The sequence below is a fragment of the Cricetulus griseus genome, chromosome 10 (genome assembly GCF_003668045.3).
Source record: "Cricetulus griseus strain 17A/GY chromosome 10, alternate assembly CriGri-PICRH-1.0, whole genome shotgun sequence".
Classification (NCBI taxonomy): Eukaryota; Metazoa; Chordata; class Mammalia; order Rodentia; family Cricetidae; genus Cricetulus; species Cricetulus griseus.
The window spans coordinates 22,526,944-22,553,355 of record NC_048603.1 but is presented as its reverse complement, the minus strand read 5'-3'; the positions used below and the strand labels follow the sequence as shown (position 1 = coordinate 22,553,355).

Genomic DNA, 26,412 nt, shown 5'->3' with positions numbered 1-26,412 from the left:
TGTGTGCGTGCATGCATGTGTGTAGTGGTAGGTGATATTTCTTATGCCTTATCTCCATATGAAAGAAAATGGAATCTGAAAATAAGTTCTATGGGTCTGGAAGGATGGCTCAGCAATTAAGAGCAAGCGTTGTTCTTGCAGATGACCTGGGTTCGGTTCCCAGAACAAACATGGTGGCCCATAACCATCTATAACTCCAGATCCGGGACCTCTGCAGGAATCAGTCATGTGGTATATGTATATATACAAATATACAGGCGAAACACTCATACCCATAAAATAAATAAATAAATAAAACAAACTTACACACTGTCTTTTTGGTGAGGCTCACCTGTCTTTCAACTTTTACAAACTTCCCCATCATGCTTTGATCCTCAGTTTCTGATGTGGCTGCCCTGGCTACATAGGGTTCGTTCCTAAGGGAAAAAAAGCCAACAATTCCATAAGATCAATCACTGTATCTGGTTTCACTGTGCGAGGTCATTTGAAGATGGAAGAAGACCATGCACACCGGACGGTGGTTCTCACACATGCTGACGAAGCCCGGAGGAGCTTATTTTGACACGCTTGTCAGGACTGTTGACTGCATGCTTACCTTCCCTGCAGGAAGACGTGGAAACAGACAGGAAGGAGGCTTTGTTGTGTTGAAGTTTATCAAGTATCTAACAATGCCTAGAGTGTATATTCATCTAAATGGAAGCCTTTTACCTTTCAGTCTCAGAGCTTTTTTTTTACCCTGTGGGGGTGGAGGAGGAATTGTCTCATCTCTGGAGTTCTATCGAATAGGCATACACTGTTCATCTGGCCCATTTTGTTAAGAATGGCAAACAGCTGCTGAATCCATAAAACAATGCTAGAGTGATGTTGGCAGGAACCAGGGGAAGGCTGTGTTTTTCTCTTGACGTACAATTATTAGCTGCCTAAATTCCAGCTCTCTCCTGTATGTTTACACTGTGTGGAGATGAGTTGTCTCAGAGAAACTTGCTGGTGCTAAAACCCATTCACGTTTGACTTTGTCTTGACAGCTTTTTCACTCTCCCAAGCCATTGCCTCTGCTAAATTACTGCTTCGAACGGTATCTTCAAGTAAAGCAAATCTCAAACATTAGTGGCCTCATGATAGTCCAACCCACCAGGAGTTTCATTTGTCCTGCATAGGTGGGTTCAATTCGATATTTAATTAAAATTCACTAGGGAACACCGGGAACATAGAGTCTTGAGTGTCGCTTTTTTGCCCATTACAAATCTTCATAAGATCAGCTCCGTAATTTCTCATTGTTACAGACTCCTGCCATACCCAGACACTTTCTCTTATTAGTTTTATGACTTCAGGAGTTAATATCTCTTAGTGTCATTTTTATCATGTGTGATATGGGGGTGTCTTGGAGGTCTGCTACTGAATTATATGTGAGAATTCATAGGAAACCGTTCACATACGTTATTTTGTGTTATCTGTTAATTTGTTTATTTTGAGATAGGATCCCCTCTATACCTTAGGCCGCTCTCAAACTCAAGATGTGTCCATTTCTCTAGCGCTGGGATTACAGGTGAGTACTACCACGCTGGACCCTTGAAAAAGCCTTCAAACATCCCCAAACAGCATCTCAAAAATGAGGAGATTGTTAGCTGTACGTAGTTTTGCAACCCAAAGAAGGAGGACCAGCATGGGTTTAAGACAGGAAGTTGTCCGTACAGAGGATTTTTCAAAGGCCCACAACCTGAACCAGCCTTCCAACTCTGTTCATTTCATGTTGGGGAGAGGCAACTTCACCCACATAAAGGACCCAGGCTGGGACTTGGGGTTAGATAACAATGCACAGGCCTTGAGCTCAACAGTCCACCAGCCCACAACCCCATGCCCCACCTTGGAGACTGCTGGGATGGGTAGGTGAATGCCGACCCTTTCTGAGACTTCTTATGTTTTGGAGTGGATGGAGGCCCAGGGGTGAAAATCATATCTATTCTGAAAGAAGAAGAAGAAGAAAAAAAACAAGGAGAGATTAGAGGACACAAAGCTTTGTTGTTGTGATAACACAAATTCTTACATTTCCCAATTCCAATGTGGGTTTTGAATACATAAGAAAAGGGAAGAAAGCCAGAGGATGAGAGATTGAGTGAGAACAGAAGGAGAGAAGCCGCCAGCCAGGATATTGATATGCTCTTTAGTCTGGGGTGCCAAAGCATTTTTTCATCCCCAGGGTTCCAGAGGGAGGCAGTCTACAGAGCTGGGGTGAGGGCTATGTCTTATTCCTTATGGCAAATGTCACATGCATGCTGCAAGCCTATCCAGTCTTCTAGCTCTTATATCCACCCCTCCCGTCCCCAAACAACCTAATTAGAAAAATTTACTGTTAGACTCAAGGTGCCATCCTCAGCTGCATAGACCTTCGGTGCTATGCAAGGAAGCACGGTTTAACCCTAGCTCTGACACCCTGCTTCTGTGTCTGTCCCGAACACTATGCTGCCCATCATGCTGTGGGAGAGACAGAGGAGGGTTGTCAGGACGACCGCTAAGACGCATTCGGGAACAGTCTTGGGTCACATTTTCCTCTGGCAACTCGGCTTCATTTCCCACAGACACTCAAGGCACCGTTTGAAGTCAGTTCTCCTTTCTGCCTGGCCCACTAAAGTCTATACATGGCGGGGATTATACAATCCATCATCTTGGCAGGCAACCTCCAGCTGTAATCTCCAGAAACACACTTCCTTGATAACTATCAAAAACCATGACAGTGTAACTGTCTGTTCTGTAAACACTAAAACTGCCTGATACTTTTGGAGCCTTGCCTGTTGTTGGCAGCATGAGCTCTTCTTCTGTCTCTCAAACAGCCATACTTGCACAGTTGGTAGCATAGAGGGCTGAAAATTTGTTTAAACATCATAAATTTGGTCAGCAAGCATTGAACCCCATTTTGCTATCTACTAAAATGTGAGGGACAAAGAAAAGTCATGAATAAATATACTTGCAAGCTAGTGCTATTACCAGCAGCTTCATTGGTGCAGGGCTCCAACTAAGTCAGGAGGACATCCCGTGGGGAGACATTAATTCATTAATTGGATGAGGAGGCAGAAGCCCAAGTCAGTTTGAATTGTGTCAGTTCCCTTTGGCTCCCTCATATGAGGAAATTGTGTTACATGTGCCATGTGTATTTCTGAGCAAGCATGTGTCAACTTTTGTGTTAATACCATACACATAGACGCATACAGCACATTGGTTCATATGATTACTGGATCCAGGCAGAGTTCGTCTTCTAGTTTTGTGATGATGTCATCTGTGACATACATATATTTATGTTGTGTTTTCAATTTCTTGACTGGGTAGTTTCTGCCCTCACAGCGTTGGTTTTCCCATCATAACTAAGTACCTTATAGATCCTGATGAACAAGATACATATATGTAAAGTACCTAGGAGCTCAACGAAAGTGTGGTATCATTCTTTAAAAAAAAAACTCTGTAAATGATTTCAGTTTTTCTATATTTTCACTATTATGGATAACACTTAAAATTTTAACATGTGGTTGGAATTTGACAGCTGAACAGTCTAAATGACCCAAGTTTTATAGTTATCCAAAGCACCCTAGTCTCCTTGTCTCCATCCTGATGCTGGCTATGATGATGTCTCAGGGTTGACTAAACACAGTAACAACCATCTCCCTTAGAAGGTACAGAAGCCTCTGGTCACCATGGTCCCATTACTCTCTCTCCATACCATGCTGAGCCTGAGTCTGAGAGTAAAACTTGTTGGTCCATACATCCACAATGGTCACTTCTGTTCCTGAAATTTCTCTGTTGTGTTTTGGATTACTTCTGAGTAGCCTGTCTCTTGAAACTCTAACGGCCATCTGACTTGGATTCCTGAGCGGCTGAGAGAGCGCAGGCGCTTGCGTTTGAGCGTCTTACCTTGTCTGAAGGTACTTTATCCTGGAAAGCATGTCAAGGTGTCCGGCGGAATACTGTTCAATTACATCTTTCACGTCATAAGGCCTCAGGGTCTCCTTGAATTTTTTCTTATACAGGCGGAATTGTAGAATTCTGTCAGGCAAAGGAGAGGCATATGTTCACCATGGGCAGACAGTGAAGGAACTATAATGCATGTTCAGCAAACACCAAAGCCAGGGGGAGAGAAGAAGAAAGGAAAACTCCTGAATGGCGGAGTGCTGGCCTTGGGTTCTGGTTCTGTCCGTCTGCATCTACTAGGCTGGCTAGTGCCACTCCTTCAACTGTTTGAATAATAAGATTGAAGTAATAACAACTTTTGCTGAACACTCATCACACAAGAGACACTAAGGATCATGCTTTATGACCAGTCTTCCAATGGCTTTGCGGAGGAGCCGCCATGGCTCTGAGAATACCGTATCTCAGAGGTCAGGATGTCAGAGCTGGACCAGGCTCTTGTTTGCTGTCACTGCCACACTGCTTGTTGTTTGAGGATGGCCGGTGCTGGTCCTCCTCTATAACTGCTCGTTAAATTTCCCAATTTAACTGTGTCAGAACACTTGGCAGAAAGGACTTGGGGGGGGATGGCTTTGTTTTCACTCAATAGTTTTCTGTGCATGTTTGGTGGGGAAGGTGTGGAGATGGAAACAGATCGAATTGGTGTCACCAGAGTCCAAGGTGGCTGGGTCACACCAGAGACCAGCCAACAGAGAGCTCAAGACAGAGCAGGGATAAATCCACAAATCTTCCAATGTCACCACCAGACTATAGTTTAACTCTGGCCTAGGTAGGTCCGTGCCAACTTTCCAAAATAGTACCGCCTGCTGCGGACCAGGTTTGCAAATGCCTGGACATTCTACATTCAAATAATAATAGTAGCTAAGTGTGGTGTTGTATATCTTCAGTCTCAGTACTTAAGGCAGGAGGATCAGGAGTTCAAGTCCATCCTCAACTAGTTAGTGAGCTTGGGGCTAAACCAGCGCTGCACGAGACTCACTCTCAAAGTCCCAAAACAAACAAATGAACAAACGACATCAAATCAAACCAGAATAGTAATTCTAATTCCTTTGCTTTGGGATCCTTAGAAAGGTTCTAACCCGTGAATTTGCATAGGTTCATTATAACACAGGGACACCATCACCCACCCATCCCCTTCCTGAAAATCTGAGGACTCCACCCTTGTGTGCATAATGTCAGTCTAAGCTCACAGTCAGTCATCATAGTATCAGGAGGCTCTGCCCATGCCAGGCCCTTCCAGGTCCCATTGGCATATGTCTGTTGAATGATACAGTTCAAGGACATTTTGTCTTAAACTGCAGCTGCAGCTTCTAAAGACACTATGGGCATACTGACCAGTTTACTCATCACGACACAGGATTTACACCTGTCTTTTACCGAGATTCACCGGAAGCAGAGCCACTCAACAGTGGCTCAGCGGTCACATCTGCCTGTCACCTGGGTTTGAACAGAATGTTCTGAGGGAAACCAGCCCACGCTTCCTCACTTACACAGTGTGTGGCTTTATATGCTAGGATGGCAATGCCGAATCTAAGATATTGGCACTTTATAGAAAAGGAGCTAGGTGTTACCATTTCTGGAATTAAGGCATCTGAAAAATGACACAAATGGGTGTGTGGAGACAGAGAACTTGTGATATCTCAGCCGAGCCCTCTCTGGAACAGTTTGACCAACTCGTTTTTCTTTGAAGGAGTTTGATCCGTCAGCCATAAATGCAACAGATACATTTACCTAACTGCCTTCCTGTCATATCGTATATAACTGTGAGGGGCCACACGGAAGCCCTTGTTGGAGCCCACATCTTACAAAACTATCATGCTCCTGGTCTCCTGGGTTGGAAGTCTTGCTGAAAATACTGTAACTAACTCCTGCCACCCTTTAACTAAAGAGAGAATACACCCAGAGCCTGCTATGTCTTCTTTAAGAAGTAGCACACTCTCTTTTTTTTTCTTCCTTTCTCTTTCTTTCTTTCTTTCTTTCTTTCTTTCTTTCTTTCTTTCTTTCTTTCTTTTTTTTTTTTTTTGGTTTTTCAAGACAGGGTTTCTCTGTGTAGCTTTGGAGCCTATCCTGGCCTCGAACTCACAGAGATCCGCCTGCCTCTGCCTCCCGAGTGCTGGGATTAAAGGGGTGTGCCACCAACCCCCGGCTCTCTTGACTTTCTTGGAGAACTCTGAGGCAAACTCAAGCTTACTATGATCTCTGAGTCACACAAAAACATCTATAATTTATGACTGTGTCAAAAACACTGCTTAGAAAGAATAGATGGATGGATACAGGCAGAAGAAAAGCTGAGCACCTTAGGTGAGTGCTGAGGAAAAGCTCTGTGTTATTACATCTTCCACCCTGGCATCAGAGTAAATGCTGGTGAAATTTCCCAGATGGATGTGCCGTCATCAGGTTTAAAGCCACAGTGTACAAACAGACATCCCTGTGACAAGTGTCTAAGGTAGAATCGTTGTACTCGAGGGAGTGACCTCCATGGAGTGTGACAAAGCCACAGGACCTGGCTCACGGTGACGGGAAGAGGCTCCTGTCTCCTTCCCGAGGTACAGAGCACTTTATCAGCTGTGTCCTATGGGCATGAAGTTGGCACCTGGGAATATAGGAAGCTGGGGAGAGGTGTCATTACCTGACAGCTCGGATGGCAGCCTTTAGAGTGGGGATCATGTCTTCTATGAGGAAGTCATTCCCATAGCCCCTGTCTTCTGCCATGGGATCGCCTGTCCCAGCATCTGGGAGGGAGACACGTATGTTAATTTAGTCCATCATGAATGGAAAATATCAGAGAGCACTGTGGAGTCAGAATCTCCAGCATGAGGATTAGTGACCCTGCATCTTTATCCCCACATGTGGATGGGCCCCAGTTGTGACACCTTTATCTTTCCTAGCATCCCGGCCATGTGGTACCCAAGTTTGAATCTGGGGCATGAGTAGATCAGAACTGGAGTGGAGGAGAATTCTAGCAGGTGATTCTAGTGAGCTCAGCAGCTGTGGATTATCACATGAGCAGCAGAGAACACAGGTGTGGTCCTTGGACTCAGACACACCGGTGTTGGGATTCTTGCCCCGTCAGTATCACTGCTTGTGACCTTGGGAGGTCACCTGAACTTTTTACATTTTGGCCGTTTTGGAGAGGAAGGAACAGTACGATGAGTGGCAAGGCCTTGGTGGCTTCAGACACCAAGGACAGTAGTTTCCTCATTGTCTACCCTTCTGCTAAGTGACAGAGTGGCTTGAGGCCACTGTTCCCATGGTACTTAACACACAGTGTATTTTTCTGACCTCTCTCCTCCATCCCTGGGGGTGCATCTTTCCAGATGGCCCTGGACCTGTACCTGCCTCTCTGCATCCTTCTAGTTACCCTCATCATGACTTCTCTTTCCAGCCACAGGGCAGGTCCTAAGAAGTCTCCTTGAGCTGAAAGGTTTGAGCTAGGTGATTCAAGCCTAGCTCACTGGGAAGCTTCTTCATTTCTGAGTCACGGAGCACAAGTAAAGCGCTGCATGGAGTTGGCTGTAGGCGGGATGGGAGAGACTGCTTTGTGGGTGCAGGGAGGTCTTCAGTGGAGAGGAGGAAAGGGAGAAAGGGGCAGGAGAAGAAGCAGAAGAAGCCGGGAAAGAAGAAGGGCATTACCTTCAGAACTCTGCCAGAAAGCGTAGGCTTTCATGCGGAAGGCGGTGCGGAAACGCTCTTTATTGTTTAAGCCCACGGGCTTTGGTTCTTTAGAAGGGCTTTCTTCTATGGCATCTACATTCAGAGGGGTAAATGACTTTCCTTTAGTATTGCTACCACGAGGATTAGAAAGGCGAACCCGATCCAAGAGACCCAGCTTTTGGCTACAAAATAAGCAAAAGTGAACAATTTTCCTCCTTCAGTGCAGGTTCTTGTAACTTCCCACCCCTCCAGAAAGACTCACATTCTCTCCCGAGGATGCACGGGAAATGTGCGCCCCGGGAGCTAACCTGATGCCGCCGCAGACAGGACGGGGGCCAGGGGGTGGATTGAGTCCTAGTCTAGCTCACAGTTTTTACTCCTGATTACATCCTGAGCAAATTTCCAATGTCCCCCGAATTTCTGTCTGTGCCTATATGGTACCCAAACCAGGGGCAAGATATACAGTACTATCCTTTACCAAAGAAGTTTCAAGGACCCGCAGTCAATCACTAAAAACTGTAGTTATGGGGGGGGGTAAAGTGAGAGTAAGGGGTACGTTCACTTCCTGAGAGTAGGTTTTCATAACTGTTTACTGGTTATCTTTATTAGTCTTTATAATACATAATTGATTCAAACTTCATCTCAGTATGCATATACAGGAAAAAGACACAGTATCTATAGGGTTCAATATTATCTGCAGTTTCTTGGAAGGGAGCTTCCATGGACAAGACTGAGTTACCACCACATAGTCAGTGTAAGGACTCAGGCATTATGCTGGCCCGCCCCTGTCACCTGGCAGAATGCACTCAGGCAGTGCCCTGGTCAGCCCAGGGTTCTATGACTACTATTCTGCACTCAGGTGCAAAGGACCCCTTTAAAAGGAAGACCCCTGCCCACTTATGACCTCTTTTCTCGCTAGCTCTCTTTCTGCTCTCTGTTCCCGCTCACTTTCCCGCTGTTCCCCTGGGCAGACAGGACTCGTCCTGTCTCCCTCTTCTCTTCTTTCCTCTATCTGTTTCTGTGTCTGTGCCTCTTTACCTCTTTCCTCTTTCTTTCCCCCTTCTCTTCCTAATAAAACTTCTCACTTAGCCTGGCACGCTTGTCCTTCCACCTAGGTCGCTCTCGCCTGCCATGGAATCCGCCAATGTTCCCCTCGCACCATCGTAACAGTCATACACAACAAAATTTCTTCTTTCTTCACGTTCTCCACTCTATCAATTAACTTCCCTTATCTCGTTACCATTTCATGATGTCCGGACAGTGATGGTCAGAGACAAATCCTCACCACACGCCAACCAGACATAAAAGAATGGCTTAAATTACATAAAGCAGGGACCTCTGACCTGCTGTCCACAAACAGTTCCCTCTGATAGAACCTAGTGCGTTCATGAGTTTGGGTGGAAAAAGCACACCCTTAAATTACTAACTTCCGAATCAAAATTTAGCAGTCCTTTCCACTATAATGCAGGTCACAAACTCACCCCTGGTCCAATATTGTGAGAGCACGCAACCTGGTACCAGATATGTATGCCACAAGGCTCACGATAGAGAAGCTCTTGTCTGACTCCATTTCAACACTGAATTTCATAAGCATTTTTCAATACATGCATCACATTAGATATTTTCCATTTACTTATGCTGTGTGTGTGTGTGTGTGTGTGTGTGTGCCAAGCATGTGAGCCACTGTGTACATGTAGAGGTCAGAGGATAACTTGAAGGAATTAGCTCTCTCCTACCATGTAGGTCCTGGAGAGCAAACGCAAGCCGTTAGGCTTGATGCAAGTGCCCTCACCTGCTGAGCCATCTTACCATAGGTATGTGGCTTATGCGTTCTACATGCCACTCCCCAAGATACGCAACAAACCCTTTCTTGCCATCCCAGTCAACTGCATTCTCGCCTGCCCATTGAAACTATGAGACTGTGGCTGAACATGCCCTCTTGGAAATTCAGCACTCTGGTCCCCCAAAGACATATGTTTCCCTTTGTTTGATATTTGACGCATTTTATGAAGACTGTACGTTTCCATATCAGTTTGTGCCACTGAGTCACAGAGTAGGGGCACAGAGTAGCAACAGCCCCTACTTGGCACTTCTTGATAGCTGGCATACCTAGAGTAGGAACTTCAGGACAAAACTATGCTGGGTGGAGACATCTTGATAACCATGTGCCTGACCTAGGAAAGATAACTTCGCTTTCCTGGTTGCCAGATTCCTTCCTTACATGCAAGATGGTGACCTTATACTTGCATTCACAGGGCTTATTATATGTTGAGTATGACAATGCATGGAAAGTGCTTTTCCCCATCAACGATACAGAAGCCTCAGCTAAGCACTGGCTGTCATCACTACCTTGGAAAATTATCCTCTTTCTTTAGAATCCGTAGAAGGCTGATGAAATGAGTGGAATGGGGCATAAAAGCAAGAGTTTGTGTTTTAGTTTTAAAAAGTTACACAAGGTGAGATGAGCTTACAGGATTTATATAGCACTTTATATTTACTTAATGCTTGTCTCAGAACTCACTCTGGCTTGGTAAAAGCTAAAATGTGAAGATCTTTTTTTTTTAATTTATTTATTAGTTCTAGTTAGGGAACAAGCTTGTTTGTGAATATCTTAATTACAGATAAACTAAATAAGGACAAAGAAGATGACAGCCACTTGGTCCTCACTGGGGATTTCAGCATGGCCTCTGAACACTGGAAGGTTAATGAGGAGACTATCTTACTCTATCAGTTCTGAGATTCAGGATCCATTTTCCTGGAATTCAGATGTCTGAATTGCTTTGTTTACGTTCATTTAGCAGCCCACTGGTCACAATTGACACTTCAGACTGTCTTAGGGATCCAGATACATTGTCACTCAAGTTCTGCCCTCACTCCCGACCCGTGTCTAAGCAGCTTACAGAATTCTTCCCCCAGCAAAGTGGATGCTCAGCTTACTTCTTAATTGGGTTGCCTGAAATCCAAGACCCCAAAGGATAATAAAATGCAAGGCAAAGTTGGTGACTGAAACTCAACACCCCTCTCTGCCCTTCTCTACATGGACTCCCCGTGCATACATAATACAGGCCCTGTTCTTAGAGGACACTGGAGAAGCTGCTGACAACAAGAGTCCCCAATTTATCAGGTGCAGACCAGCAATATCCACACCTGGATTTCAAAAACTGAAAATAGATTAACTGGGGATGGAAAAGTAAAACTGACATTGTTGTCTCTTGGCTCATACGAGTCCTAGGTTCCTAGTCTGATCGTAGAATCCAGGGAACTCTGGCCACGTTCAATGCTACAGAGTTATTTGACATTCAGGTGTTTGATGTGCTCTGATGTCGACCTGGAGAACCTCAATCTCTTCTTACTTCTAAACTACTATTACTCTTCCCTGAAACTATGCCTGGGGCCTGACCATCAGTCCCAGGATAACTCTGCAACACACCCAGATGTGCAAAGTAACAGCTACCATTCATCATTCCTCTAGCATGCTCCAAGATGTGTTCATTCGTGGTGCTTGGCCACCATCATTCAAAATTTGAGTCATCGATGACTGTCCTGCTCAATAAGATGCTCTTAGAGGTCACTGTCAGCATCTAGAGACAGTTTGGTTAAACAGGTACAACAACTTGGGAAACTCTACTGGACTCTTGTGGATCGAGGTAAAGGACTTGAGTCTGAGACAAAGGACCGAACCCACAACAAAGAATTGTCTGTTTTACTGATGGTACTGAAGCTGATAAACCAGGAGGCAAACTTCTGGGCTGAGATGACCTTGTTCGATTGCAAATACAATATCAGCAGATGCCAGCACATCACCAGTAGTAAAAGCATTTTTACGCTGTTAAATGTAGGAACAAATAAGGATGTGATTTTCTTGCTAATAACATGCATACAGTTTCAGTAGCATGAGGGTGTGCTAGACTGAGGAAGGAGGGCAGACTTCAGAATGAGAGAAAACAGTTCAAATCTGCTCATCAGTTATTAGTTAAACTTGGGTTAGCCATTAGATCAGTGAACCATGTTCATCTGTAAAATGAACCTAATGTTTTTTTTTTTCTTTTTTCTAATTCAGGAAAATGTATTCAACACCTTCTGTGTTCTAGGCGCCTGATGACTTGCTGAGTATACACTGGTGACTAAGCTGAACGAAGGTGTGTCATAAATTGTATTATGGGAATGAATCGTAGAAAAACAAGGGCAAAACTGTCAATAAGAAAGACACTGAAACCTTCCAGGCAAGAGATGATGACGGTGTGGACAGGGTGGCCATAGAGGGAAGAAGACAGAGCTTGGACTCCATGTGGAGAAGAGTTAGCATTAGTCTTTCCTGGTGGATTCTGAATAGGTGTGAGGGGAACCATTTCTGGTACCTGGGTGTACATGGGGGAGAATGATGGCGCTCATTTTAAAGCTGGGCATGACTCGGCTGTTGTGAAGAAATACCAAACACAGTTTTACATGTGGTCTAGCTTTAGGAAGACTGACAGCTTAAGGAAGACTGACGGGCATCTTCACAAGGAGGCAAGTCAGAATTGTGTCAATCTGATTTGTTATAGCCTCAGACGCTAAAATGGTTCCTAGTACATAGGACAATCTTTTTAGTCAATGAATAAGTGGATAAATGGATGGGTGTGGTGTCAGACAAAGGGAGAGTTTTAAAGAAATAATCATTATTGTGGTATGTGCACATATGCATTTGTGTGTTATATGTATATCCATACAAGCATGTAAGTGTATGTATGGAAGCCAGAAATCAAGGTTGAGTGTCTTCTTCAGCTACACTCAACATTTTATTTCTTTTTCTTCCTTCCTTTCCTCTGTTTTTTTTTTTTTTTTTTTGAGACAGGGTATGAAAGTGAAGAGCAAATGCTTTTCTGTGTTGGTCTCCTAATAATCTGTTTTCTCCTTGTATTCCATGTAACTACTTCTGTGCAAGAGACTCATCCCAACCAGTCTGCGAGGTTAGCACTAGCAAGATTCTCATTTCACTGGCAATGACATGGAAACACAGGAGGTTGTGTTGGGGTGACATGGAAACACAGAAGGTTGTGTTGGGGCGACATGGAGACACTGGAGGTTGTGTTGGGGTGCTCGAAGTTACAGAGAACACACTAACAGTCAGTTCAAAGTCCTATGAGTTCTTCCTAATTGTACTACCTGGTTATTTTGAGTCCCTGCTTAGAACAGATAAGGGACTATGGATCTGTAGGGATCCAGGGGCTCACAATCTAGCCACGGTGTGGTTCTCTGTTGTCATTGTCTTTTAATCTCGCTAAGCTTCAGCATCTTCATAGGTATGTTGCTACCATGAATACTACCATTGCAAAAATATCCACCTCCAGTCTCATCCCTAGATTCTCACAGCTTCCTATCATGTTCAATCTCATTGCATTTCATCTCGTAGAACGTAGTGGGTTGTAAAAGGTGGGCCCACATCTCCCTGGGGCACTGAGTCGGTGTGGGTAAACCTGCTAACATTACTCTTAGTGTTAATGATAAATTATTTAAGTTCTCATTTTCAGCACTCCTTCTGATACTTCATTTCCCTGCCCCCCCCCAAAAGACTTTGGGAGATGGGGCAATACAGTTGTCTAATTAGCAGCTATTGTATCATTTCTAGCTCTCCTAGCTGTCTTGGGCAAAAAGACTGTCAATCAAACAGCCAGCCAAAAACATCATGCCACTGCCAGACATCTTGGATGTATTTAGAAAACTGCATGACAAGGCTCAGGCTCAGCCAGGGCTGTTTGAAATGGTTTATGTCATAAGCCATGACTCACAGAGTTGCTGACAAGGCAAGACTGTGAATGGGCTGACACTAATGACTGTGATGATCCCAAGAACAACTCTCAGGCTGCATAAGCAAGTTTGTTCAAGCTCCCTGAGCAAGTCACTAGGAGTAAGTCTCTGGGGGCTGACTCCCCTGTTGTTGCCATATTGGGTCCATTTAAGGGCTTTTAGTTGTGGGCTGAGCTGGTAAGCCAAAGAAGGACTCAGCAGAGACAGCAGTGGGTCAGTGATCTCACAGGCAGCAGGAAGATGGCGGCCAAAGCAGCACAGGCTGAGAAAGCAGCAAGTCAGTGAGGAGACTCAGAGCTGAAGAGGACACAGATGAGTTTGAGAGCAGCCAGTGGGAAATGAGAAGCTGCTGGAGTAGATGACTGAGACAGGGGGACAGAAAGAGTAAGAGACAGAGACAGAGAGACACAGAGAGAGACAGAGACAGAGACAGAGAGAGGAAGAGAGAGAGCGGGTGAGAGAGAGAGAGAGAGAGAGAGAGAGAGAGAGAGAGAGAGAGAGAGAGAGAGAGAGAGAGAGAGTGGGGAGCTGAGAACTGAAAAAGACTAAAGCTGTGAGGAGGCAGAGAAGGAAAATGGCCATTCCTGGTCACCTGCAGGGTTCCAGAGAGCAGATGAATCTTTAGGTCTCAGACAGACACCTCTTAGTCTGAGACATGTGACACTGGTTGCTGACAACGCTGAACAATCCCCATAGCTAGCTCTTCCTGGAAGCTTCAACATCCACTATCCTAGGAGGATGCAGAATATTGACTTCCTAGGATCACACAGGAGAAGTGATACTTGTAGGAACCAATGGTCCCAACACCAGAGGCCTCATGAATCTGTAATATCAGAGGGTTCTGTGTAGGGGAAGCTGTAGCCACGCCTACTTAAGGGCTGGCTACCCCTACAGTTCTGCCTGTGGCTACTTGCATCTGCTAACTGTTCAACACTCACTGATGCCATCCACACACCAAATACCCATGGAAACAGGAGACACTAAAGGCTAACATAGAGCTTCTCCATCATTGGTCACACAGTTTCTATCTGAGTAGAAGAAAAGGGTCTTGTCCACATCATGACAACAATAGAAGTTTGAATTGTTCCTCCAAATAAGTTCAAGACCTAAACTATGTTGAGTATGGCTTTTGTAGACTCAACCAAGTTAAAAGTCATACTGGAATAGGGCAGACCCTTGATCCGATGAGTAGTATGTTTATAATAAAAAGAAAAGGGAGATTTGATACAGATGTACTCAGAAAGAAAAAGGCCATGAGAAGGTAGAGGCATGGATTGGAACGATGGCAAACCAGGATTTTCACTGACCACCTGAAGCTAGGAAGAGTCAAGGAAGATCACCCTCAAATGTCTGCAGAGGGAGCATGATCCGGGCAACATCCTGATGTCAGACTCCAGCCTCATGAACCATGGTAAATTTCAGTTGTTTTAAATTATCCAGTCATCCTGTTTGTGGTAGTTTGTTATGGCTAGCTGAGGAATTAATGTATCTATGAACGGCAGTTGAAGGGCTGAATAAGTACAGCCTTCAGACTTGTGGAACCAGGAGAGATAAGTTCTTCTGTCCTAAGGAATGAGGAGATCGTAGGAGACATATATAGAGAGGAACTCCTTTTCACATTTTCATGGACATTAAAAAAAGGGTGTTATTGATTTTAGCCATTCTGACAGGAGTAAGATGGTATCTCAGAGTGGTTTTGAGTTGCATTTCCCTGATGGCTAAGGATGTTGACCACGTTCTCAAGTGTCTTTCATCCATTTTAGATTCTGCTGTTGAGAATTCTCTATTTAGTGCTGCACTCCACTTTTTAATTGCATTGTTTCGTGTTTTGGTGGCTAGCTTCTTGAGTTCTTTGTATATTTTGGTGATCAGCCCTCTGTCAGATGTGGGGTTGTTGAATATCTTTTCCCATTCTGTGGGCAGCCATTTTGTCTTGCTGACTGTGTCCTTTGCCTTACAGAAGCTTCTCAGTTTCAGGAAGTCCCATTTGTTAATTGTCAATCTCAATGTTTGTGCTACTGGTGTTATGTTCAGAAAGCTGTCTCCTGTACCAATTCGTTCGAGGGTACCACCTACCTTTTCTTCTAGGAGGTTCAGTGTGGCTGAATTTATGTTGAGGTCTTTGATCCATTTGGACTTAAGTTTTGTGCATGGCAATAGACATGAATCTATGTACAATCTTCTACAAGTCCGAATCCAGTTATGCCAACACCATTTGTTGAAGATACTTTCTTTTTCCATTGTACAACTTTAGCTTCTTTGTCAAAAATCAGGTGTTCGTAGGTGTGTGGGTTAACATCAGCGTTTTCAATTTGATTCCATTGGTCAGCCTGTCTATTTTTGTGCCAATACCAAGCTGTTTTCAGGACTATAGCTCTATAATAGAGCTTGAAGTCAGGAATGGTGATGCCTCTGGAAGTTCCTTTATTGTACAGGGTTGTTTTGGCTATCCTGGGGTTTTTGTTTTTCCATATGAGGTTGAGTACTGTTCTTTCAAGGTCTGTGAAGAATTGTGTTGGGATTTTGATGGGAATTGCATTGAATCTGTAGATTGCTTTTGGCAAGAATGCCATTTTTACTATGTTTAACCTACCTATCCAAGAGCATGGGAGATCTTGCCATTTTCTGGTATCTTCTTTAATTTCTTTCTTTAAAGACTCAAAGTTCTTACTATATAGGTCTTTCACATTTTTGGTTAGTGTTACCCCAAGATATTTTATGTTGTTAGTTGCTATTATAAAGGATGATTTTCTCTGACTTCTTTTTCAGCGCATTTTATCATGTGTATATAGCAGGGCTACTGATTTTTTTGAGTTAATTTTGTATCCTGCCACTTTGATGAATGTGTTTATAAGCTGTAGGAGTTTCCTGGTAGTTTTTCAGGTCACTTATGTAAACTATCATATCATCTGCAAATAGTGAAAGTTTGACTTCTTCCTTTCCAATTTGTATCCCCTTGATCTCCTTTTGTTGTCTTATCGATCTGGCTAGAACGTCAAGTACAGTATTGAAGAGGTATGGAGAGAGTGGGCAGACAATGCCAGAGGACCTAGGAAACAAGGAGGACCCCAAGAGAAGATTGCATAGTCCCTCGAAGAAGGGGAGGGAGTAGAACCCCTGAGCAAAGTGGGAGCACGGGAGGCGGGGGGGGGATGACAGAGGTGGGAAGGGAAGAAGTGGAGGGGGGAGGAGAACAAGAGGACTGAGGCAGGGGAGGAATAGAGGAGGGCAAGAAAGGAGAGGCCTTGATAGAGGGAGACAGTACAGGTTTGGAGAGAGGTCTGACACAGGGGAATGACCCCAACTAAGAATCCAGGCAGTGGTGAAGAGGATGCCATTGACGCCCTTCCCCTATAATGAGACTGATGTCTACCTTGGTTACCATTCCTAGAGCCTTCATCCTGTAGCTGTTCCAAGCAGAGACAGGCACCCACAGCTAAGCACTGAACCTTACTACTGGAATACAGTTGTTGAGGGAGGAGGGGTGAACAAAGGAGCCAAGATGGTGCTAGAGAAACCCACAGAAACAGTTGACCTGACCTACTGAGAGCATGGAGCATTTTGGGCCCTCCCCAAAATGATATGATGGGCTTTGAAGGTCCCCCGTGGAGGGCCTCACTATCCCTGGGGAGGAGTTGGAGGTTTGGTGGGGAACATGGGAGGATGGAAGGGTGAGGGAATGGGGGGATGGATATATAAATATGAGTAGTAATTAAAGAATTTAAATAAAAATATCTATTTCAAATAAACACATCTTGTAGGGGGAGATCTTACTAGGTCCCTGTGGCGCTGACCATGCCCATTTGGGAATGGCCACAGGTGCCTATGGGGTATATGATATATAGGCCTGGGGAGAGGAAGCGTGGGCCTCTCTTGGGGTTACGGTCAGGTCTTGGAGACCAGAGGAGACTGGATGCTCAAAGTGCTGATTCTGGGTTATAGGTTTCTCATGTAAGTGATTTCTCCCAAATAAAATAACCTACAAAAATAATGGGGTTTCCATGCCCTTTGAAGAACCCAGAAGAATACAGTATCTGTCTATTGGTTTCTTCTCATGGGAGAAGGTAAGTTATTCACTTGGATTATAAGTGTGAATGGATGCTGTCCAACATTGCTGGATGAAGTAGGTTGCATTTTAGCAATCGTATCCATATGTGATCTTTCCCAAGCATTCCTTGCTTCATGGTGTCACCAAGGCCATGCCACACATACCCCTACTGTGGTGGCTGGGACAGTGTCTAGTCTGTCAGCCCCTATCTTGCTCTCAAAGACAGACTTGGTGGAGAGTATTATGAAATGTCAGGCTCAGAGCCAGCACTGCAAATAAAACCTATTTATTGGTTCCTCTCCAGCATCTATATCCCAACCTAATCAAAATCCAGTGCGAAAGGTGTGTTATAATAGCCAAGATACCCAAATTATTTCTCAGGGAAAATAGAGGCAAAGCCTTTACAACATGCCAGGGATCACGCAGGATAGGCCCCTTTGGCCCAAATCTCCATTCAGCATCTCTATTATTCTGCAGCTTGGGCCAGTGTTGTAGGTCTGGACAGCAGGAGAAAATACTAATTGTATGGGGTCATACCCAAATCTCTTGTTTTGCACTGAGTAGCAATTTTCTCATCAGTAAAATTAGGGGATTGGGTTAACTGCTATCAAAATCCCTCTTTCCCCTTCACAATCACTGATTCTAGGCCTGGAAGGACTTCATTGACAACAGCATGCATAACTGTGAGATGAATTTCATGTGGTGATGTCAGAGGGAACGAGAATGAATGGCAGGCCTGGGCTGCTTGTTCTTCTTTGGCACAGTGGGTTCTGGCCCTGTGCCTTTTCTGGCCTCTATGGCCTCCTCTTCTGGCAAGGGCTTCAGCTCTGTGAGCCAAGACAGGGTAAAAGAAAGCAAACAAGCAAAAGGACACCTGCAGTGACCAGAGAAGCAACCGCAAGGATTAGCACTGTGCTTGGGATGGGACCTGTGGACCTATACCAGTTGGATCCAAGCCCTTCTTTCTGTCTTTCTATTTTCAGACACTGTGCAAAGTTCTTATCTCTTTGATTCTTGGTTATTATTATGGATAAAATGAGGATTAAAAATATCCAAAGCTACACAGAGAAACCCTGTCTCGAAAAACCAAAAAAAAAAAAATAGTATTTAGATCATAGGGTGGCTGTGAGGTTTGATGTACACAGAGCAATGCCTGGCAGACAATATTCATTCTTTATAAGTTACTGTCATTACTTTAAATCCTTTGATCCAAAAGAATAATCTTCTGCTTATCGAGAAAGACATAATCACAGGCAAGAGAAAAGGAAGGTGTCTTGGATGGTGTTTTTGTTCTTCAAAGACAAATGCATATTCTGAAGGATGTTATTCAGAGCAAATTGTTTGAAAATACAAATTGAACAATTGGGTTCAAGCAAGCAGTTGTCAACATAGTTACCTGTTTTTAGAATGTAAAACTCCTAGTTTCCATCACAAAGACACTCTAATTATCAGCAGGACGCTCGATGTCTATATACTCAATACCTACAACTGATGGTTAAAGTTCTGGACAGAACATAAAATACTAGCTCCTCCGAACACACTGTAGAATAAATGAGGTTTAGTATGGCTTAATGTAGATGTCCCTTGATTCAATATTATTACTAAGACTTTAAAATTAATGGATGGACTTTATGCCTATCACAGACAATGACTGTTTTTGTTTACTTGCTGTTTTAGTTACCATTCATGGGAGGGGGAAGTATCTTCTTATATTCAGGAGCTTATTTCCTCTACTCTGTCATTTCACCCAGGTGAATGTAATGGAGTTTGTCATTTATAGTAGCTTATTCCACTCTAACATGTAGAAGCATGCAACAACAGTTGGTCAGCAGTAGTCTCTATTCTCCAAGGAAAGAAATCGCCCAAGGCATGAATATATGACCAAATTGGGTCAATATGTAGGGTTCCCTGTATTTTTCTGGCTCATGAGTAAAACATTTGATTTTGGGTTTACTAGCATACACAGGTTAATCAATACATGGAAAGTCAGCTACAAGAGTGAACTCATCATGGAATGAACAGAGATAAAAGTTGAAAGAGAAAAATCCAGATAGGCCTTATCCTAGCTTCCAGGGGCTTCTGACCCCTCTCTTAATGGATATGCCAGCTATTGCATTTCTTTTATAGGGTAAAGTAGTGTAAATTGGCTTTATGATACTTGTATAATACAGACTTTCTCAGTTCATTCAATCACCCACCATCCAAACATCCATATATTGACATCCCCCATCCATCTATTTACCCATTGGTCCATTAACTTATCCATCTTTCATCCACCCACTCATCCACCTACAGATACTCTATCGACCCACTTTCACTGTGTATATACACAAAGTTGACCAGGTTTTCCGGTTATATTTAGGTGCCTCAGAGTCCAGCAGAAAAAGCAGTGAGAAACAACTGTGTTAGGTAGTCATCGATGCCATGAAGGACACTGAAGCAAAGAGACTGATGGGGAAAGAGTTAAGGGTCAGAGAAGGTTACTTTTGGCAGGGGACATCAGGCAGAATGCCAAGAGAAGCAGACAAGAGGACCATATGAAATCCTGCAGGAAGACTTCTTGGCTGATGGAGACTGCTCTAGGTCTAGATCACACGTCTGCTGGGTTAACTGAGTTCCCTTTGTACTCATGAACACTGGAGGCATTAATGACCTACGCTGTAGGGAGATTCCTTCCTAACAGGGTGGAAGAAGCATGAAAACCCTACTCTGGCTGTTTCTGTGTTGATGGCGTTATAAGGTGTGTGAGCACTTTAGATCAACTCCTTGAAAGTGACACGGAGATAAAATAGGTTATTGTTTAGCCACTTAGCAAATGTTTCTATTTCAGGCATAGGTTTAGCTTCAATACCAATATGTGTGTGGGTGTAAAATAATGTACATATGCATCCATATATGCTTTGTTACAAAAGTTCTGAATCCCAACCAAGATCATTGCAATGGATATATTCAAGCCAGGTGAGAAGATGGTAAAAGCCATCTGTTTCCAGTTTTGTAAGAGTCGTGCATACTAAGCGTTCATCTCTCTATGAGCCTATCATGGGAGTTGTCTCTTTTCGTTTGTGTTAACCACGGGAAAGTATACACCAAGAAAGAAGTGTAACATTACAGGGCTGACTGTCCAGTCAGCTATATGAATTCAGCACGGCTTACATCCCACAGGAATCAAAAAGAGTCAAGACATCCCTAAATAAAGATCATGGTGTAAGCAAGCCAGAGCTTGAGCTCCCACCAGTAGGCTGACTAAATGATTCCCTTCCTCACCCTCAAGACTGCATCTGGATCTGGAAAGAAACAGGAAGCATGACTGTTTCCTCATGTCGTCAAACAAAGAAACATGTGGGCTGTTTGTTCTAGGAGGAGGCGATAAGATGAACCTCAGGTTGCCGTGGATTGGGAGATAACGAGAAAGTGAGACTGGCAGCCTACGGAAGAAGCCAATCACAAGGCAGCCCGTGTACAACGGCAAGTTTTCACTTGCACCATCTGCTTATCATTGAACATTCTCTTGCCCCCTCGTTCCCTTCCCTCTTGGGTGAAGGCGTTGAATTCACCCTTCCTTAAGATCACTCTCTCTTCCTCCAGGCTGTGTATTTACTTGTTTACATTGTCTCCCTCATCAACCCACCAGGTAGCCTTACCCGGCTACCGTTCAAATGCTGGATAAGGAGGAATGAATGGCTTCTACAACCAACCTTGATATTCTCTATGGAGGGTGAGACAGCAAATACCCAAGTCTCACCCTAAAGAATCTACACCCAGAGAAACACCTTTAGAAAAGCCTCAAATGTACCCATTCGATCCCCAATTTAACCAGACTCAGAAAATCCAATATATATCTGGAATAATATACAGTACTCCTAGACATGGTTTCAGTTTTACCTGCTACAGTTAACATTGGATAAAAATAATCACACGTAGAGTTCCAGAAAACACTCCGTTAAGTTTAAATCAAGTATTGCTCCGAGCAGTGTGTTGATATCTCTTATCATCTCAAACTATTCTGTCAACGTGAATCATCTTGTTTTATAATCTAGAACAGAGTCCACCTTCTACTGAAGGGTAAGAAGTTGAGGAAAGTCGTCTCATGCATAGTCCTGAACCTCCTCTCAACTCTGCAGCAGCCTGCAATGCACATGACTCACTGGGAAGCCTCATGGCTAAAGGGGTCATGAACTGCAGTCTGTGTTTGCTTTCTGAAGTGCCCTCTGTAATGTGAGCCCAAGAAGCAAATAGAGAAAAGTTCAATGGCAAACATTGGTTTTTTTTAAAATATGAGCATTGATGTTTTGCCTTCACCTATGTCTGTGGGAGGGTGTCAGATCTTGGGAGTTACAGACAGTTGTGAGCTGCCACTTGGGTGTTGGGAATTGAACCCTGGTCCTCTGGAAGAGCACTCAGTACTTTGGACCACTGAGCCATCTCTCCAGTTCCAGTGGCAAACATTTTCCCATTCAGACCTGTCTCTGGATTTTGGTTTTGCCACTGAGCTTTTGTATGATCCAGGAGGAATTGCTGAAGCTTTCTGAGTCCCAGTCTCCTCATCCACAGAGGAGAAGAGTAAGGTTTATCTTACATGGTGATTGTGAAGCTCAAGTGTGATAATCTGCTCAGTGCCTCACTCTGAGGAGACCTGAAGTTCACTATGCAGTTGTCCTTATTATTCATAATAAGTCGTCCTTAGCTAAACTGACATGAAAATGGCTAAGGAATCCGTATTTAGCAACAGAGTGAGCACCAAAGACTATCTTGGGACCAACATGGTTATCTGGCAGCTTTTTACCATGCAGAACTGAACCCTCCCCCCAAAACAATGGCGAAAGGAGGGGCATCATAATCAGAAATGTACCTGGCTGCTGCCTCCAGCTGTTCCTTCCTATAAAAGAGGGAGAAAAAGAAAAAAAACACATAAATGGCATGACATGGTTGCATCTTGTCCCAAAGTCTACCTCAAAGGTAGAGCAGGTCAAATGGAACAAGGTGGTGCGTGTGGAAGGGAACCATGGTATGAGGCAGGCTTTGCCATGTGCCCACGGCCCTGCCACCACCATTTGGTCCTGTGTTCCTAAGTTTGTCTTAGCTGCTCATTCATCGAGAAAGTGGGCAAGTTCCTACTCCACCCCAGAATTCATCACTCAGCTCTGAAAGTTTGTTTTGTGGTAGAGACAGATCAGGAAATCAGGACTTCCAAATGTCGTTGCTGTGTCCCCACCCCTGGCTGCCATCACCGCCAACAGCATGACCACCGTGCATGTTGACTGGACAGTACATTGTTTCAAGTCTCTTCTCAGACAGCATTTTGAGTGCTTTTCATGGACTTGTCAATTAAGCTTTATAACAACAACTAGAAGAGGTAAATACTATTACCATACCATTTTTTTTTCTGTTGAGAAAGTTGAGGGGCAAAGAAATTTAATAAATTGCCTAAGGTCTCAGACATGAAGCAGTAGAGTTCGGATCACGACCCGGGCACTGCGTCTGCAGAGCGTGCCCTGTAGTGATGGGGGTGGTTGAACAAGCTGGCCACAGAGTCACCACTCAGAGCCTTTGCTCAGCTCTGCCTAGGATCCTCTAACCATTTTCTCTACACGGAGCAGTGTTGCTCATGCATCAGTCCACTGGGCTGGGTTTCAATCCAGGCAAGGTGTTCTTGCTATGCAGTCACCCACAGTGGTTTCCTAAGGCTACAGTTTTGGAGCCAGGTGTCTTTCTTGCTCCCTTTGCTTCTATGAGGTTTCATAGATGTCTACAGTGCACACTTAATCATCGATTCAAATAATCCGCCATGAATGAGGTACCAAGGGATACTGACATACACATAACTCAGTTTCACCCTTACACCACCAACCCCTTCAGAAATGGGCATTGTTTAGACAAATAACCCTTGTCCCAAACCTGTGATGATGGACCAGAGTATCTCTAAAATAGGCATTTTTCTCCCAGACACACAATGGAAGAACAAGAGCCTTGGGCAGAAGAACTGGGCTCCACTCTTTCTTCCAGCATGTACTTGCTGGATCATATCAGGTCTTAGTCTCAGGGTTCTGACTCTTCACTTATAAACATGGTCACATGGGATGGAGAGAGACAGGACCAGGAGAAACCACAAATGAAGACAAGATTTCTTTTAGGCATAACAAAACTCTGCTGGAGTTGGTGTGTTGAATGAGGCCCTACTTTGAGAATATATTCAGAACTACTACACTGTCCTGTCCTCTTTATAGGTAGTGAAATGTATCTCAATAAAATTGTTTTAAAAAGTAAATAAAAGGAAAAATCCTTTGGGAAGCAGGTGAGGACAAATTAGCGTACCTGCTTTTTCTCTGTCACTAGCATATGGTGTGGGTTGGCATTCAGGGACACACTCTTTTCCCAAAGGACTGTCTCGTTTCAGAGTGGTTGCTAAGTGAGTTTCTCTAGTGACTCTGTACTTTTGTCCTTGAAAAACAAAACAAGAAAGAAATGTTCCCTCTTAGTTTAAAAGCCATCCCCCACATCATAGCCGCTGTCGGCAGCACAATGTAAGCCCTCCTGTGTCTGACAGCCAGGACAATGTCATATTTATAAAAAATCAACCAAAAAGAATGGGCCCATTGCCAAGGCCTTGGGATGCAAAGCTAATGAAAATCGTCTTGGCTCTACATTCAGTCTGGGTACACATGTTCTTGGTTTTGAGTCCAAGGTCATCCTGTTTTCTTAAAGGGTAGGGAAGATACTGGCCCATTCTAGGGAGGCTCTGATTCATTTTGTCCCAGGCCCTAATCAATAATAGCGGTCACCGACTTCTAGAAACACAATTAGCAGCATCCGAGCAAGTAAGTTTAATTAAGTTAGAAGATACAGTGAGTAAGCCAAACTTACTCCTCTATTTAATTATTCATCTACTGCCTCCTCCACAAGTCATGAGTCCCCTTATCTCTCTCAGATCCTCTCTCTCTCTCCCCCCTTCTTAGGCTCATGCCATCAGACATTCCCGAGAAGTGAAAGCCCAGTAATGTAGGTAGGAAACGTTTTCTGGGGCTGGGCTTGCGATTCTCCAAGGTCATGGTCAGTTTTCGTATTTTCATGTTACTTATGGCCATTGATTGTAAGGTTTTTAAATAAGGCAATGAGTCCATAAGTCTTGAACCCTTCTATTCCTTTAAATCTTTTAAAATACATTGATTAATATGTGTGTGTGTGTGTGTGTGCGCGTACGCACACACACACGAACATATCATGAGTGCACACACGTACTTGGCAGTCAGTTTCTCCTTCTATGTGGGTATTAATCTTAGGTCATCAGGCTTAGTGGCAAGGGCCTTTGGACACTGAGCCATCTTGTTGACCAAATTTCCTTAAATCTTTAGCGAAATGTATTGGTGAGAGCAGAAGGGTAAATGGAGGCTGTAGGTGTAATCCTGTTTAGAGGTAATGCTGACCACACCTGCTTGGGGCTGGCCACAGGTAACGCTAATCACGCCCGCAGCATTCATAACCCAGTCATAGATCTTATACTGAGTGTGTGGGAGAGTCTGGTAGGTGTTGAGAGAGTCACTTGTTTGTGGAATGTGATTCAGTAAACATAGTTTAGAGCAGACCCTACTCCTGGGTGAGCTAACTGCCTCAACCTTGTCTCCTAAGTCAAGGCTTCTAGAAGTCTAACATCTGCCTATCTCCAGAACTCTGGACTCAAGACCACACCATCAAAACACTAAAAGGAAGAGCCTCCTTTAGAATCCAGGCAGTGAGAAAAAGCACAGGATTCAGAAAACTATGAAAATGTCCAAGAGTTTTGAGTCCTAGGTCACTAACCCGTAAGTAGAACCTGGTATCATCAACCGTTCATCTTGCTACTCGGTGTTCACCGTGAACCATTATGGTAGAATGGAACCATGGCTCCTGGTCCAGATGGTTTTACCACCACACCTCCATCATAACTGCTGGAGAGGTGTGCTGGCTCTGTATGTTCAAAACAGTACTTCCGGCTCTAACGCACTCCGACATTTGCGAACACTGACTCATCTCAGAGAACCTACTAGGATTAAATGAAGCCCAGCCTGGGATATTTGTAACTCAGTGGGTATTACTGCATATTAAGTTCCTTTCTCTGCTCCTTATGTTAGCCAAGGGAAGAGTCTATCCACCCCATGGGCCTTTAGTTCAATTTTCCAACTCTGAGAACATGAAGCACTACTTACAGGTTTCCAGAGACCATCCTTGCCCTTCCTCCCTTTGTTGAAATGGTCCGAGAGTCTAAGCTACGGCCAGGTGAAGGAAACACCAGACTGCTAGGATAGTTGTTTGTGTTGGCTTCAACTTGTTCTGTCCTCTGAATTGTTTCACACAGCTATTTCCTAGCGCTGTGCTGTTTTTACCCCTAGCCGCTCACTGGAACATCTAAAAGGCTTTGAAAACTAGTGATGTCTGGTTTTACTTCTGAGGATTCAGACTTAATTAGGCCAAGTATGTCCAAATATCAAGGTTTTACTGTTTTGTTTGTTTTAAGTTCTCCAATGATATGTGGTCCTCATTGTGGACCATTTCCCTTTGCCTTGGAAGATACTCTCTAGGAAAGCATGAGACCATGACACGAAGAACAGACCATGGTAAAGAAGGTCAGACATACTGGGAGCCCTTAGACAGGTGACTACTTGCCTGAAGAAGGGGAAAGAGACAACCGATTCATAAAATCTCCAGGTTGCCACCAGGTCAATCCTATTGGGGTTGGTGGCATAATATCTCCAGGCAGCCTGAGGAGAAAAGAGGAGACAGAACAATGTGGGTGTCACGTGAAATGGTCACACAGCAACCTACCACATCCAAACAACCTTTAAGCTCTTGTCTCCTAAGATTTTGAATGTCCATCTAGTGGCGATTCAGAGAGGCTGAGGCTCTTTGCTTCTGACAGATTCTTTGGAGAACAAACTTGACTATTTTAGAGTAACAGTTGGTGCTGTGGTGAGCTGATGAATTGGGATGAAGAGGTA

The 26,412-nt window shown here is 44.0% G+C and overlaps 1 protein-coding gene across 4 annotated transcripts in view; it reads right to left on the bottom strand.

Moving 5' to 3' along the window:
- Nucleotides 1–26,412, bottom strand: part of LOC107977672 (potassium voltage-gated channel subfamily KQT member 3) — a 298,378-nt gene that overhangs the window by 10,492 nt on the left and 261,474 nt on the right. For 3 of the 4 annotated variants that reach the window (XM_027431615.2, XM_035449673.1, XM_027431611.2), the window contains exons 12-18: nucleotides 26,081–26,175; nucleotides 22,293–22,319; nucleotides 7,588–7,790; nucleotides 6,584–6,686; nucleotides 3,901–4,032; nucleotides 1,864–1,962; nucleotides 332–416 (exon numbers count right to left, since the gene is read on the bottom strand). In XM_027431615.2, the coding sequence (XP_027287416.1) occupies nucleotides 332–416; nucleotides 1,864–1,962; nucleotides 3,901–4,032; nucleotides 6,584–6,686; nucleotides 7,588–7,790; nucleotides 22,293–22,319; nucleotides 26,081–26,175 (744 nt within the window). The remainder of the gene's footprint in view (nucleotides 1–331; nucleotides 417–1,863; nucleotides 1,963–3,900; nucleotides 4,033–6,583; nucleotides 6,687–7,587; nucleotides 7,791–22,292; nucleotides 22,320–26,080; nucleotides 26,176–26,412) is intronic. The other variant, XM_027431610.2, reaches the window with a different exon arrangement.